This window comes from Scomber scombrus, chromosome 2 (assembly GCF_963691925.1).
Source record: "Scomber scombrus chromosome 2, fScoSco1.1, whole genome shotgun sequence".
NCBI classification, from domain to species: domain Eukaryota; kingdom Metazoa; phylum Chordata; class Actinopteri; order Scombriformes; family Scombridae; genus Scomber; species Scomber scombrus.
Window position 1 is genome coordinate 5,529,448 of NC_084971.1, and position 16,047 is coordinate 5,545,494.

Sequence of the window (16,047 nt, forward strand, 5' to 3'; positions counted from 1 at the left end):
ATTTTCTGCTCAGCTGAGCAATGAAAGGTACACATGCACTCAGTCAACCTCGCTCGCCCCAACCACCTCTCCTCTCTCTCTCTCTCTCTCTGTAAACCCCATCATCCGTCCCTCAATGCATCTCATTAAAGTTTTAAAGCCAAGGTAAAGCCAGCACATCAGTGAATCCCTCCATCCGCCCACTCATACCCTGCCAAACTCCCACCTCATCCCTTCCTCATTTCCCCCCCTCTCTCTCTGGTTCTCATTCTGGGCCTGTGTGAAATTAAGAAGACAGCTTGGCATGTCTTTATTTAGAAAATGATAAGCGAACAAGAGAGGCGGTGACTGACTATAGGAGGAGCAGGAGGAGAAGTGAAGTGTTGAGTGGGAGCTACAGCGTCTTTGGAGAACCCTTTGAGAGTTTCCAGGTCTCGGTGTGAGTTGGGGAGCAGGTTGATGTAGCAGCGGGCCACAGCTGGCATTTTTAATCTGGTTTTTCGAGCAGTGGGACTATTCTGCATCAAATTGTTATTCTTTACCAAACCTGGCAGGAGGATTATGAACGGCAGCTGTATACACCATGTCTGGAATTAGTGATGCACCTCCCAGCTGTACACAGTAGCTCCTCCTTCAACAGCCTTCGGTTTAAAGACGGCCTTGATAACCGTTGCTGAACCACGACCATGAGTGACAATCATAATGATAACAGTTAACTCTAAATGTAATGCTAGCAATGTTACTGTTATAAAAATATATCTAATAATCAAAATAATGATCGACATATCGTACAATAATTAGTGGTATAAAATGACCTTAAAATGACAATAATATCATTTATCGCGATTATTTCTGAGACAATATATCGTCCAAAAAAAGTAGTTATCATGACAGACCTAGTTGTATCAGAGTTTCACTGTTTAAGCTTTAGAGACAATCTTTTCCCCTCGAATCCACTCACATACTGATCATATAATACAATAATATTCTTCATCGCGATTATTTCAACAGTAGTTATCGTGCCAGGCGTAAAGAAAATGTAAAGTTTGCCAACATTACCCAACATGTGCTACTGGTCAGATCAGACCAGTAGCACATGTTGTATGTGTAAGAAAATTGTATTAATTTTCCAAACGTCATAGTCTTGCTTTAATTTACAAGGAAGTTCCCTTTAATATAAGTTAGAACAGAGAGAACTAAATGTCATAAATGAGTAATGAATGGATTTGTTGTTTCCCTCGACAACAAAAAACACTACAGCATTCTTCTTTCACTAAGAAACGTAAATGAAAAGGGGTAGTTTTTATTCTTTCTGATCTTTCTGGTCTTTACTTCATTATTATATTGCGTGCTTTCACAGTGTACATAAAGGTTAAATGAATTAATGAATAATACATTTGAATTTTCTCTTTTGAAGCTTTGACATTCATGTAAAATTGATGCCATGTGAGCTTATCAAATTCCACTGAGCCACGTAAGGGAATTTCAAATATATTGCGCATGTAATAGGAGGCTAGATTTCCCCTGATTCATTAGCGACTTACAAATAAATGCATTACTGTGAACCAGTGAAGCTTGACCTAGCTGAGTTTTTAATAGAAAGAATCAGTCCCAACTTTCCCTGCAAGTCACTACATCCATTTTTCTGGAGGCGGAGGGTATTAAGATGTGGTACAGTCAATATTATCCAGCAGGCTTTTTTAGCAACTTCTCTTCTTAAATTGGGATGTTGGTAAGGGTTATCAATATTAATGGCGTAATACTGAGACCTCATTATGCTGAAGGTCACAGCGGGTTGTGGATTTAAGAGTGGAGGAAGATAAACGAAAGTCTTCAACATTTATGGCAGAAGAGAAACATTGGGCCTCGCTGTTGGACACCTCCTGAAGGCGACCTGTCATTCTCACTTATGCACTTTTTAAAAATAAAGTTAGCTTCTTCTTTCAATTTTTTTTCTTTTTTTCCTGAAAATGTGTTGAATCACCCATCTGACTTCTAGTGTGTGCGCAAGGTGAATTCAATCATTAAAATGCAACAAAAACTGTGATGGTAAGTAATGATTCATGGCACCAAAGGGACTCTGTATAGGCTGCTAAAGGGAATGACAGTCTGTCTACCTTTCTTTTTTGAGGAACTATCAATAACTAGGACTAAGTATTGCTTAAAATGTGTCAATATGATAACTGAGTTTTGTTACTAATGGCAAACTCTTAACCTGTTTTTCTACAAAACTCTTTTTTCATGTACCATATTGTGCCAGATGTCCCAATGCATGTCATTAAATGTTGTTTAAACACAAGCAGCCATACTAGAACTTTGACTACATAAAATGTCTTTACTTTGAACTAAATTACACACATACAAAGGAGTTATATAAAATAGTTTGATTTGACTGAAAACTATCAAAGTTATCTGATTTTGGATTCTGGTGACAGATTTCAGTCAATATTTGGCAGTAAATAGCAGAATCCTGCAGAAAAGACTCTGTATGAGGACAGTCTTTTACATTACGTTTGTGTTTAAATGAGACGTGCATCACCACATGAATTTCCCCTAGTGGGATAGTATAAGTTTGCCATACTTTGACAGAGTAGACATTCGATACCTCATCATCACTCACCGTGGCCTAATTTATCTCTCTGAACACTTCTCACTTGTGTCAGGAACAACACACTCTACACATAGGATGAGGATCTACATGTGTAAGTTAAAAATGGATGACATATGTTCCATGTGTGTGTGTGTGTGTGTGATTTGTGTTGACAGTGGGTCGGAGGTGATGCAATCACCTTTGGCTGGGTGTGCAAGCCCCACACGCTCAGCGCGTCCCACACAGCTGACTGGATGATGAAACCAGTGTGCTCCTGTGGTTATCTTGAAGCTCTGAAGTACATCCTTCTGAATGATACATCATGGCACATCTACATCAGGCCACTGTATCAGCTCAGTCTCCCAGATGAACTCATTTCGCCTGAATATCTTTTGAACTATTTTCTGTGGCGTGCTGTGACTTTTCAATTAGCTGGGGTGATGGCTCTAGGTACTTCTGTGTATTTTGGCATTGAGCATGTGCAGTACAATGTAGCAGAGAGGCAGCTGCTGGTGGGTAACAGCCATGCCAGCAGTTTCTAAACATGTTTTGGAATTATCGTTTGGTGGCCACTTAGCAACTGCTTTCACTTTACAATTATCACTACAGTACAACAATGATTCATGTAGGTTTTGATTTGATTGATGTTATTTAATGAGGAAGCAGCATTTAGACAGAACAATTGCACTATCTGGTAACATTTCTGGGGTGTAAAATGGTGTGCTCCATTTGTACTTGGAAGTCTGAATTTTGAAGTTCCCAGTCAAACATTTCAACCGGAATGCCTCCTGAATTCAAATATCTGACTCCGAAGGTCAAAGGAACCTCACCAGCCCCAACCTTAAAACCCAAGAGGGCTGCCCCGCACATCAACAGTGTGAAAGTTGTAGTAATACCCTGTTTATTAGCAGTTTTTTGTCTTCTATCTGTGGACATGTTGCTACAGTGTTAGCTAGAACTAGTTTTGAACTGGAATGCTTCAAGCTCGAGTGTGACATCATTCCAAGCTCCAACTTCCAACGTAACTGGAATACAACAAAATGTTCCGCCCCAGTTGCATTTATTTTCACCGTGTGATATCAACCAATCAGGGGCCACCAGGAAATACTGAACATATTACACACATACCGCCGTCGGACAGAGAAAAGTACGACTTTCAGCACACAGGCACAGATTGTTGGCAGCACTTTTTCATTAGTCATCGCACGTTTCTGTAATTACGCATGATTAATGTGAGCCTAACAACTGGAATTAATACACATACACAACACGACTACAACAAAACCAATCGTTCATTAAAATACGTATTTCACTATTTGAATTACAGGAGGAACGGTGCTGTTAATGGACCACACTCCCTCCTCTGCGGGGATCATCACCCTCGCAGCGCTGTGGATGAGGCGGGTTTACATTTTTCATCATAGCTGAATATTTCTTATCAGAGCTGAATACTGAGCAGGGCTGAAGCTCAGAGGAAAAGCTGGCACACTCTGTACAGCACACATCATGGTGTCATCACAGTGTCCAAACAGTGATCCAACCTGCCGCTAACCTGACAGACGAATGACACACTGCAGCTGTCTACTGCAAGGAGAAATCTCTGCTCCTTCACATGATTATCACTAAGAAATAAAGAAAAACCTGAGAAAATTCATCTATAATCTTAAAGTAATGTCATAAATTATTGTCATATTTTGGTATATTTTAGTTTCTTTTATCAGCTTCTTGAAGTTTTTCTTCCTTTCGTTTTAAAGCCAGTTTGGGCTCATTAATGGAGAACACAGTTTAAACATTTTAATGTAAAACAGTCAGGTAAAGTATTATTAAAGTAATAAATTGAAGGCATATCGTGAATATACCATCTGCATCATATATTCATGAATTCCTCAGTGCTTTCAGAAGCTGTGTGAGGAGGAGAGCAGTTAAAGAAGGAATGTGAAAGGAACATTACCACCGGAGGGCGATCTTGATGGGTGTGGTGAGGCAGGAGGTGAAGAGGTCAGCAGGGAGGTCGGGGTTCATGGGCAGCAGCTCGCTGGCCTCGCAGGCAGCCAGCTGGATGCAGTTCTTCATGGAGGGAGGGAGGGGCATCTGGGCCAGCGGATGGCTGGGGTTGATGGCTGCCACCTGGATGGACACAACAGCACAGTGTTTCTCTTAGTTTGTTTGGTTGCAATGATCCATGTCTGGAAACATGTTACTCGAATGTGTCCTGTTCCCACTAACAAGAAGAATGGGCTTGAAAATATCAAGAGAGTGATTTCAGAACAAATCTGGGTTTTAGATAGGAGACAATGCTGATTTTCATCATCAATTAAACTGTTGTTGAGTAAATGATTGGTTGTTTGGTCCATAAAATGTCAGAAAAGAGTAAAATATTACAATCATTGTTTCCAAAAGCATACTCTGACATCTTCAAATGTCTTGCTTTGTGTCAAATGCAAAGATATTCAGTTTACTGTCATAAAAGCCTTATGAAAACCATGGAATATTCACATTTGAGAAGCTGGAAATGGATATTAAATGGAACATTTTGGACATTTCCTTCTTAAAAAAACCCGATTCAAAGTGATTAATGGATTATCATATATAGCTGGCGATTCATTTAATAGTCAGCTTCAGTTCTAGACACAGAATTATAGTTTAATATCTGGTCCACAACCTAACTGTCTGTCTGGGGAAATTAATGACAGAGGGACAGACAGAAGATCTCTTGACTTTTTACCACATTTTATAGACCAAACCACTAATCCATTCATTGTGAAATAGAAGTCAGATAAATGAATGATGAAAATAATCTTTAGCTGCAGTTCTAGTCAGAGGACTCAGATATGGAGAGTATCCATTTGTGACAACCTCTGACAGATTACTGGAAAATGTGTTAAAAAGGTGAAAGTACTTCACTTTGATGGTTAGACGTCTTTCTATAGTGTGTAAGAGCTGAACTTTGCAACAAAAGTAAAAATCGGATATTGTGGTGGTATGACAAAGAGACAGAGTTCAAAGATAGCAACAGAAACTGAAAGAGGACAAAAGACAGGATCAAGTCAAACTGAAGACTAGATACTATGTGAAATGAAGGGTCTGAGACAGACTGAAGAGCAGCTCAGAACTGATGGAGGAAGATATGCAATGAAGACAGAAGTTAAAAGAGAACAAAGACAACATAGAAAAGAGAAGAACTCTTGAAGAAAAAGCTTATCTGATCTCCGTATGTGAGTGTGTACAAAATCCAGCGATGGCAACAGGTGAAGGTTGAGCACCCTCTCACCACCTACACAAACCTGCTCTAACTGTTGCCATTATTACTGCAAGCTGTTTGAGTTCGTCGCATTTGGCATCACGCCGTCAGAAAACTTTTCAACCGAGGCGGATTCATTATTTATTATTATCAACAGTTAACTTTCCATTCAACAGCCACAGATTCCACCAAGAGCAAAAAAATCACTGTTTTTCCTCCAGAGTTACCGTACACCCATTTAAAATGTTGTTTACTTGGACAAAGACACTAAAATTGAAACAAACTTTTTGCTTTCATTATGGACACCGTGGGATGAGCACCAACAGTCTATTTTTTTTTTTGTTCTGTTTTACCAGCATTCACAAAAAAACACAGGACGAACATTTAATTGCATGAGATACAACTAGGTCTGTCAAGATTACTACTTTTGTTGGACAATATATTTTCTCGAAAATAATCGCGATAAACTGTATTATTGTATTATATTATCAGTATGTGAATGGATTCAGGGCTTGGTTGGGTTTAAAATGTCTTTACCCATTGTTGTCTCTAAACCTTTAACAGTGAGACTCTGATACAACTGGACCTGTAACGATAACTACTTTTGTTAGACGATATATTGTCTCAGAAATAATCGCGATAAACAATATTATTGTCATTTGAAGAAAATGTTGTACCACTGATATAACGATAATATGATAGCATGATAATGCAAAAGGGGACAGGGGGTGGGATTGGAGAGTGGGCGCTACGCTTTAATTCTTCTGCATCCTCCACTCAAAACACAGTGAGGAATGGAGGACACTACTAGCTTAGCCAATGTGACATGAATAGCCTCTTAGCTGCTAATGTGAAGTGTGGCAATATTGAGTTCAAAAGGTCATGTCCATGTATCATACGATAAATCGATATATAGACATGATTATATCAATAATTACGTTACTGTACGGTAAACCAATAACGTAATTATTATGACAGGCCTATCAAAGATACTAAAAACTGACACAAACTAGAAGTTCAAACTTTTCTTTCATTATAAACACTGTGAAATGAGCACTAAAAGTCTATTTTTTGTTCTGTTTTCGCAGCGTTCACTAAACAAAAAGAAAAAGGAGAAACATTTAATTAGATGAGATACAAATCAGTGTTTTTTGCAGGTTTTGCCACCTCGTTCTTTTAGGCAAAACATAACGATAATGTGGAAGTTTATCGATCCCGGTGATGAAATGATCCCTTTCGAGCAAGTGGTCCTGGGTGGTAAACAATCCTCTTCCCTATTGTTAAAAAACAGCATTAGCATGTTACTCCCTCCACTCCCGGACAGCCCAGTCAATACTTAACAAACGTGAATAATGGAGGGGTGCTGGTGTATGATGTAAAACTTTAATTATATTTGGAGCACTTGACTATTTATATGCTCATTGTGCTGTTGTATTGTTGATTTGTTTGCTGGGAGTTAAATATGGTTTCTGTCTTTTGCTGAGTAGACTTTAATGAGCTGTGGGGTCTTTAATGGAGGCAAAAATCCTAAAAGACTTCCCTTCATCATCACTGACTGCTATGGCTTGTTTCTTTCATTTCGCAGGCCCTGCCTAATTTTAGTAAGAAATAAGGGGAGGGGAGATTATTACATTATTATTATTACGGCCTCTTTTCTGGAAAACAAAAGCCTGTGCCGAGAAGCGCTGCGTCATGGTGCTCGTCCGTGCGGAGGTGGAGGGTGTCTGATGATGACATGTCACATTACAGTCAAGACCATTTCTCCTCTTTTTGTTTGTTGTCTCTTGCTGTCTCCAAAAAAACTCTTCAATAAATTGCTGGAGGATAAAACGATTCAAATTAATACACATTTTAAATTACAGTTGTTTCTCATGCTGTAATTAAAGAAGATAAAGAAAAAGAAAATGAAACTTAGTCTGATCACGGCTGAGGGAATTAACAAGGAATCACAAATTATTGAAGTACTGCTGACATTTCATTAGCAAGAACTAAAGAGATCTCCGATTCCATCACAAGAATTAAAACTCAATACACAACATCTGCTTTCATTTCTCTCATATTATTTTAGTAAGGAAAAAAAGACCAAAATTGTGCAACCAGCTAGTTTTTAATACCCAACGTTGCTTACAACTAGAACCCGACCAATATATCAGTCAACCGATATTAGCCTATCATGGATATATCAGTATCACATTTTTTTAATCCCCAATATTCTATATCCGTGGGCATAGCAGAAATATAGGGGGACTCAAAGAAGTCCAAAGAAAGCCCCCCCTCACCTACCTCTAGTGATATTACATACAGATTGAACACCTGGAGCTCACTGTAGATAAACTTGACCGTTACTCTTAGATCTTTCCCATGAGCTGCAGACACCTGAGCAGCTGGATTCTGCAGCAGCAAACGATGCTTCAAGTGTTAAAAGTCTTTCTGTGTTTTACAAACACTTTTGGGGCTAAAGGCAGCAAGGTCGAGCAGGAAGAGACGGGTGTGAAAACATCTTCAGACTGTCCGGCACAGTGTGAAAGATACACTAAAAGCCCCGACAATCAATCCAGAGTAACACACGCAATGATGCAGGTTAACATATACAGACATATAGAATGAGAACACTCTAATACATGAAATAACCTAAAGATACATGAAGCAGTAGCAGTAACACACCAGGGCTCCTTAATGGGAACTCTTTTTTTCCTTTATCTTATCGATTCTATTCATCTCCATTTCTTTTGTCTTTTTAATCTTGTTTTTAGTCTAGCTTTTATTAAACAATATTTATTTTATTTCATTTTAATTTTTTACTTTTAATAAACTTTTTCATATATTCTATTTTTTAAATTTTATTTTAGATTTTTATTATAAATCCTAAATCTTTTTTTCTTCTTTTTTTAACGTTATTATATTTCTTATTTTCTCTCTTGTGCATTGGTCTCAACTTTTTCTTCGTTTCATCATTTCTTTTAAAAATTATTTATTTATTTATTAATTCATTCCTTTTCTTTGTTGTTCTTGGTCTACACTTGTTCTGTCTTATTATCAGCTTGTCAATCAATTAATTGCATTTGAACTACACTAACCTGTATGAAAGGTGATATATAAATAAAGTTTAATTGATTGATTGATTGATTGATTGGTTGGTCCTCCCAGCTTGCTGTGTGCTATGGCTCAGCATCTGACGCAAGTCTGGGTAAACCTGATGCTACCTGAGGCGAGCACTGAGGGGACGTGCTGGACTCTCTGCGCCTGGAGGGTGAGCAGAGCCGATTGGAAGATGAGATGAAAAAATACATAACGAATGATCAACAAGCTGCAACAATAGGAAACAAAACGGGGGGGGGGGGGGGGGGGAAAGGCACCTCCTTCTAGTGTAGGCTTGAAAAATTCATCTGTCACAAGCAACACAAACACTATTTTATTCATTAAACTGCCAGAACTTGATTCAACTTCGCACTCCGGTTTTCAGTTAAACGAATCAAAGTGTAAAAAAAAAATGATGGGGCACTGTAGATTTATGTAATGCCTTGTTGCTCCTGTATATACTGCAACCCCCCCCCCCCCCCTTACTCTGTGCTAGTACAATAACTCATTAGTTGACTCTATAATAAGTCGACTAGCTGTGAAAAGGCGGCGGCAGTAGAAGCCCGGATCTCAGTGTGAGACATTATGTATTTACAGTACTCGCTCTACAAGGAGCCCTGCACACACATGAATAAATCATGATATTAAAAATACAGAAGAATAGTCTTAATTAATGTGTGTGTGCGTGTGTGTGTGTGTGTGTGTGTGTGTGTGTGTGTGTGTGTGTGTGTGTGTGTGTGTGTGTGTGTGTGTGTGTGTGTGTGTGTGTATGTGTGTGCATTTCTCTTTGAAATGCTGGCAGGCGTGAGTGGGTGTTGCTTGTTGCAGGTGAATCGGTGCCAATCTTGGTGTAATATAATTCCTCTTCTTCTTCCTCTTCTTCTTCTTGTCTCTAATGAGGAAAATGCTGAGCGGCTCTCAGAGGCAGACATCACAAACAAAGAGGCGTGCGTTTTCCAAAGCCTTTCGTCGTGTCATCATAAGAGGAACATTGTCTCCCGAATGAAATTTGGGAGAAAACGGTGCGACGGCGTGCCGCAGTAATCCGCATGGTAAATACGACAACATTAAGCTGATTAATGCCGAGCATCCACTGTAATTATCACATTAGCATATTGTAATCTCACAAATTACCATGAAAATCACCATGACAGCTTTCTTTTTCTCTCACCCGCCCCGCCGCGGGGTATCAAGCTACAATTTAATTGCTGAGAATTCCCCCCACATTTTTTCCCGTCTTTTTAATAAAATTGACACTAATTTATGAGACTAATCCTACAAGGAGGAGGAAGAGGAGAAGGGAGGGATGGGGGGGGGTTGATTTCAGATGTAACACAACAACACATGATCACTGCAGAAGAAGAGCGCTGTCACAACTACCAAAACACAACTCTGGTTGGGCAATACATTTTACAGCCAAGCGTTAATTATTCATTAAAATGATAGAAGGAGCCGGCGGAGAGTCCCAGGAATTGCAGCGCACTAAACACACACACACACACACACACACACACACACACACACACACACACACACACACACACACACACACACACACACACACACACACACACACACACACACACACACACACACACACACACACACACACACACACACACACACACACACAAGCTCTCACAGTCCGGCGTCCGCTCGCTGTGAGTGCTGCAGTGATTCTCTTTGAAAGTCAGTCACACACACCTCTTTCAGCCCCGCAGCTAATGCAGTGAGCATGTTTGCTGAGTGCATGCAGGAAGTGATGAGATATTTAAAAGGAAGCAGGTGGCCTTATAATAGAGCACTCAGAGAAGACACCTACACACACACACACACACACACACACACAGACACACACAGACACACTGAGACTGACTGGAATGCAGAAGGCGGATGCATTGATAAGTTGCGGTGGAGGAGGAGGAGTGATAAAACATCTACTCCCTCCTTTCACATCTTTTCTTCATCCGTCTCCTTCATGCTCTCGTCTTCATTTGCATCACAGTGTACCCTAAATAATATGATACAGTCCCAAGTGAGCTCAGTGTGTGTGTGTGTGTGTGTGTGTGTGTGTGTGTGTGTGTGCTTCCACTCGGGACCACCCGTGTGCATGCACAGGCTGTGGCGACGGGGAGATGCATGTACAGGAGTGCGTGGGCGAGGTGGGGGACTCCCTGCTTGGATCATCTACTGCATGATTAAAAAAGAAGGTCTCTGGGAAGTCATCAGAGCTCTCTTTATCTTCCATTACCCCCCTGCCCCACCCTCCACTCTCACTATTATACTCTTCTTAGTATGTGAGTGGTTGAGAAGGGGCATCCGCTCAGGTGGAAAAGTCAAATTGCTTATGAACCTTATGCAACTTCCCCTGCATTTAACTTAGGGAGGGGGGCTTCCTCAGTTTATTTCACTTCCAAAAACACTACGGAGTTCCCCTATTTTTAAATACATACTTTTTGTGCGACGGTGCGGCTAATACGTTCAGAGTATCCGGCATGTCCTGCTATCCTCCCTTTAAAAATGACTCACCACCTGTTTACCACCCTTGCATCAGCCACACAACGGCCCTCCTCGATGACCACGAGCAGCCTTCACAAGCTTCTCATCGCGGGCTTCAAAGCCGAAGGTTTGACTAGAATTACGCTCGACAGACAGCGGTAGCTGAAACTTTTATCTTGGCTGCAGCCTTGGGAGAACCCCAAGTGGCCCATTATTCTGTAACACTCGTACAAAGTATCTACAAGAGTGGAGTGGAGTGGAGTTTCTGCTCCCACCAGCCTCTTCTCTGGCTGCTACAACACACTGATCAGTTTGAGTCTAACGTGCTGCTGCTGCTTTGTGAAAGCTCGCCGTGGTTGGAGATTGAAGAGGCGGGGAAGGGTTGGGAGGGTCGGTTCACTTTCAGTATGAATTCATTCATAGAAAATAGGAAGTAAAAGCTCATTTTGTAGATTGTGAATTTCAGACGAGGTGTTGCCATTTCTATTGTATTTCATTGTATCTCTGTTGTTTTTTACATACATGGCTGCTATGATCATTTCATTTCTCTCAAGGGATTAATAAAGTTTTATATCTAAGTATTTTATGAAACCTAGCTTTATTTTGAGATGTGATTTGAAACAAGCCTTCAATCTGTTTTACCAATTCTAAACTTTGTTAACAGAGAACTGGTATATACCTAAAGATGAGTCATTATAGCCAAGTCATTAACAACTGCCCATTATGTAGCTATAAGCAGATCAATTCATTGTAGGTTTGGTTCTACATATGAGATGTGTTGACAATATGAAACATATCAAAAAAGTGGCCTCCATACACTTAAACATATAACGTGTGTGTGTTACATTAGATTTTTTTTGTAAGTTTTGTAACTGGAGTATATTTTCCTTCTGCTCTGGTGTCACTGTGTGTGTATTATGGAGAGTAAATGAGAACAAGAAGGCATTCTAATAGAAAATGAGCAGTCTTGTCTGCTGTAGGATATTTAAACTTCAAACTTGGATGTGTGTATTGAGATAATAGTGCAGTTTTAATGTACTGTACAGCTACTGCATATTCACTTTATTATAACACTTGGCTGTGGACAGGTGACTATATCTCTACAGGCAGTTAACAATTTAGCTCTTCTTCATCACTGCAGCTCTACTTATTTAATATCCAGTGAAAATGTAGCGTGATACAAAGATGTTCCATTTTTAGATTATTTAAATGTAATCCAGAAAATAGCTAATATCAGAGTCCTACATGGGTTCAAGTATCCGCAGGTACGCAACAGGTGAACCGCAAGTTTTATTTAAAGTGGGTGGGGTCTGGAATTTAATGAGTGATGCTGTTGGATAAACGGGTCGGGTGTGGTTTTAAGCGCAGTGGGTATGGGAGGGTAAGGGTACCTGTGCAGGGCTAATAAAAAAAAGAGTGTAACTTAAACACTTGTTGTCTGTAGGTGGTGCAACTGTTAAGTTTGCTGCTACGATTACTGTCATTGTCTTTAAGCACCATCAATATACAGTACACAGTGTTATACATGCAGGTCTAAAGTATGCTATTACTTTCCTTTCCTATATGTGGTGCAAGTTAGTGTGTGTAGAACTGGTGGGAAACTATTACATGTGAGTAAATTACAGGTCAGCTCCATGATGGGTTTGAGTTTCTCTTGGTGTTGCGACGCCTTCACAAAGTAAGAGAAAGTTATTGTTTTAATTATCCAGATATGAACCTTATATAGCACTGAAAAGTATGACCTTGTAGCCAATCTTTTTTATTTTTTGGCAGAGTAATAAGAGTTGTGCTGTTTGCCCCGCTGTGACCTCTGCAGAGAGCAGGATGGAGGCTGAGGACGGAGAGGTGCTTGTGACAAGTTCTGTCAAACACTGCAGCAACTCAGCACTTTAGCTGCTACCTTCACCTTCACTTTAACGGTAACACAGTGTTCACAGCGGCTCTTCTTTACACTCGCTCTACCTCCCGCCTCTGTACTTCGTATGGTTCATTCTGTACCTTCCCCTCTCTTCCTCCCTCGTTTCCCGGCTAATCTACAGTCTGGCTGAAACTTCTTCGTGAATAATTGAGATGAATGACAGCGCCAACTCATTAGGAATTCACATAACATGCCATAGCCCGTAGAGAGAAAGAGAGAGAAAACGTAATAAAAAGATGAAGCGGTGAAAGGACTGAGGCTGGTAGTAGTGGTGTCTCTATGAGTGTGTGTGTGTGTGTGTGTGTGTGTGTGTGTGTGTGTGTGTGTGTGTGTGTGTGTATTATGTACTCCAAAAAACCTGACCAAAACTCAATCATCAAGTCAAGCTGAGAATCATGACTCGACACCTCTGCAGCCCCCTTTATGGATTCGGTGAGTGTGTGAATGAGTGAGTGACTGAGTGTGAGTGTGTATTTGTGGTGTGTGTCACTCGGTGTGTTGCTAATAACTCATAAATACCGACAGATCATTTCACCCTGTCGGCATACGCACACACCTACTGTGTGTGTTTGTATGACTCACCTAATCTCTGAAGTGTGTGTGTATGTGCGTTTTTTCCCCCAATTACAACCATAGCACTAATTCATGGCTCTTGTGTTGTGACGTGCCATAAACCACGAGTACAAGTACGAGAGTGTGTGTGTATGTGTGTGTCTGTTATAGGCTGCTTTTGGGGACAAATTTCCGATTCAAGTCCACGTAATTGGGGGAAGGCCTGTCCAGCTGGGGACAAGAGTCATGTCTTTAATTGGGAAAAGGCTGATTTTTGGGTCAGTGGAATATAAGTCTATTTAATGTCCCCAAAAGTCACCATTATCTGATATGTGTGTGAGGTTTGTCATATGCTACTTTTGAGGACAAATTTCAGACTTGAGACCAGTTAATTGGAGTACGGCTTATCCAATTGGGATATGGTCTGTTATAAACTACTTTTGGGGACAAATTTCAGACTTGGGACAGCCTATCCAATTGGGGACAAGAGCCATCTCTTCAAATGGGGAAAAAGCTGTTTTTTGGGTCAGTGGAATGTAAGTCTATTTAATTTGCCCAAAAGTCACCATTATCTGATGTGTGTGTGTGTGTGTGTGTGTGTGTGTGTGTGTGTGTGTGTGTGTGTGTGTGTGTGTGTGTGTGTGTGTGTGTGTGTGTGTGTGTGTGTGGTCTGTCATAGGCTACTTTTGGGGACAAATTTTAGACTTGAGACCAGTTAATTGGAGAACGGGTTGTCCAATTGGGGTGTGGTGTGTTATAGACTACTTTTGGGACAAATTTCAGACTCAGGATGGCTTGTCCAATTGGGGACAAAAAGCCATGTCCTCAACTGGGAAAAAGCTGATTACCAGTATCTGATTTGTATGTATGTGTGCGTGTGTGCGTGTGTCTCCACAGATGCCCACCTCCAGCTCCTGCTCTCTCTGCAGGGCGAACTGTTTGAAGGACTTGACGATGATTCCTGCGTTGGAGCAGTCGTAGACGAAAATGGACGGGCTCCCCATCCACGTCTGCAGGTCGTAGATGGACAGCGGGATGTACTGGGTGTAGTTCTGAAAAAAGAGAGAGAGAAAAAAAAAGAGAGAGAGAGAGGCTGTCAGAGTGAGGGATGAGAGAGAGATGGTGCATCATGTTATTGCTGATAACTCACTTTTATGGATTTCTTTGGTTAATTATTAACTAGTCATCTGTTTGATGAAGAGTGTGAGCAGAGGAGAGAAGGAGGGGAAGGCAGTGGGAAAGAGAATTATAACGAGGGAACATGAGAGATTTAGAAAAATGAGAATGTAGGAAACACAGAGATAAGCTGGTGATGCTAAATCTAAAAAAAAAAGAAAAGAAAAACTGTGCTATAAAAGTGTTATACTTCATGGAAAATTGGAAAATTTGGTTGCGCACGAGCCTTCATTCCCCCCGTCATTTTCTTTCCTCGACACCAAATCCCCACTGATCTCCTGTTTCAGCAGCCGGTGACGCAGCAGCTTCATTTCTTTCTTCTTTTTTTTAATAAAGGTAAATAGGAATAAGTATGAGAAATAAATTGTTGGAGGGGAAGGATAGAAGGATAGAAGGATAGAAGGATGGAGGACAGAGTAAGAACAGAAGACACAAGGCCCGAGGGTGTACTGTGGGGATGTGGAGGCAACAGCTAAGCCTGGACAGCGGCGCTGCATCATTGTGAGTGGGTGCTTACTTAACAGGACGAGGCGATGAACAAGTCAAGATTTTATGTCTGTACTGCGGTGGAGCTGGACTCTGAACGTCAGGCAGGCTGTGATGATCCTTTACATGTTTGACATGACATGTTACATCTGACATGTTTCTGACCACACCAGCCTTTTCAGGTACTGAAGTTTTTGCATGTGTGTTGACTGTCCAATACAAGTTCAGTTACTACTTTGGAGAGAAGCAGCTTAATCTTTTTTACGTTTTCATTCCACCATCAGTCCTGAAAATGATATATCAAACCACTTGGACATTTATTCAGCTCTTACTGGTTTCATTTGCCTGATCGTCATGGTTCCAGAGATGCAGTGGAAATGCAAACAAATCTGCTAATATAAACTTTCAGCTGCATTTTTAATGAACAAATACACTTCAATTTTATTCAGTGCAGCCATATCCAATAAGAATAACTGTATTCAAAAAGCTACATTCTTTAAATATGCATTAATTGCTTCTTTTTTATTT

General features: G+C 40.5%; 1 protein-coding gene across 4 annotated transcripts in view; it reads right to left on the reverse strand.

The window, feature by feature from the left end:
* Positions 1-16,047, reverse strand: part of rptor (regulatory associated protein of MTOR, complex 1) — a 172,657-nt gene that overhangs the window by 96,258 nt on the left and 60,352 nt on the right. For all 4 annotated transcript variants that reach the window (XM_062440710.1, XM_062440702.1, XM_062440694.1 and 1 more), the window contains 2 exons: positions 14,763-14,909; positions 4,521-4,696 (listed from right to left, as the gene is read on the reverse strand). In XM_062440710.1, the coding sequence (XP_062296694.1) occupies positions 4,521-4,696; positions 14,763-14,909 (323 nt within the window). The remainder of the gene's footprint in view (positions 1-4,520; positions 4,697-14,762; positions 14,910-16,047) is intronic.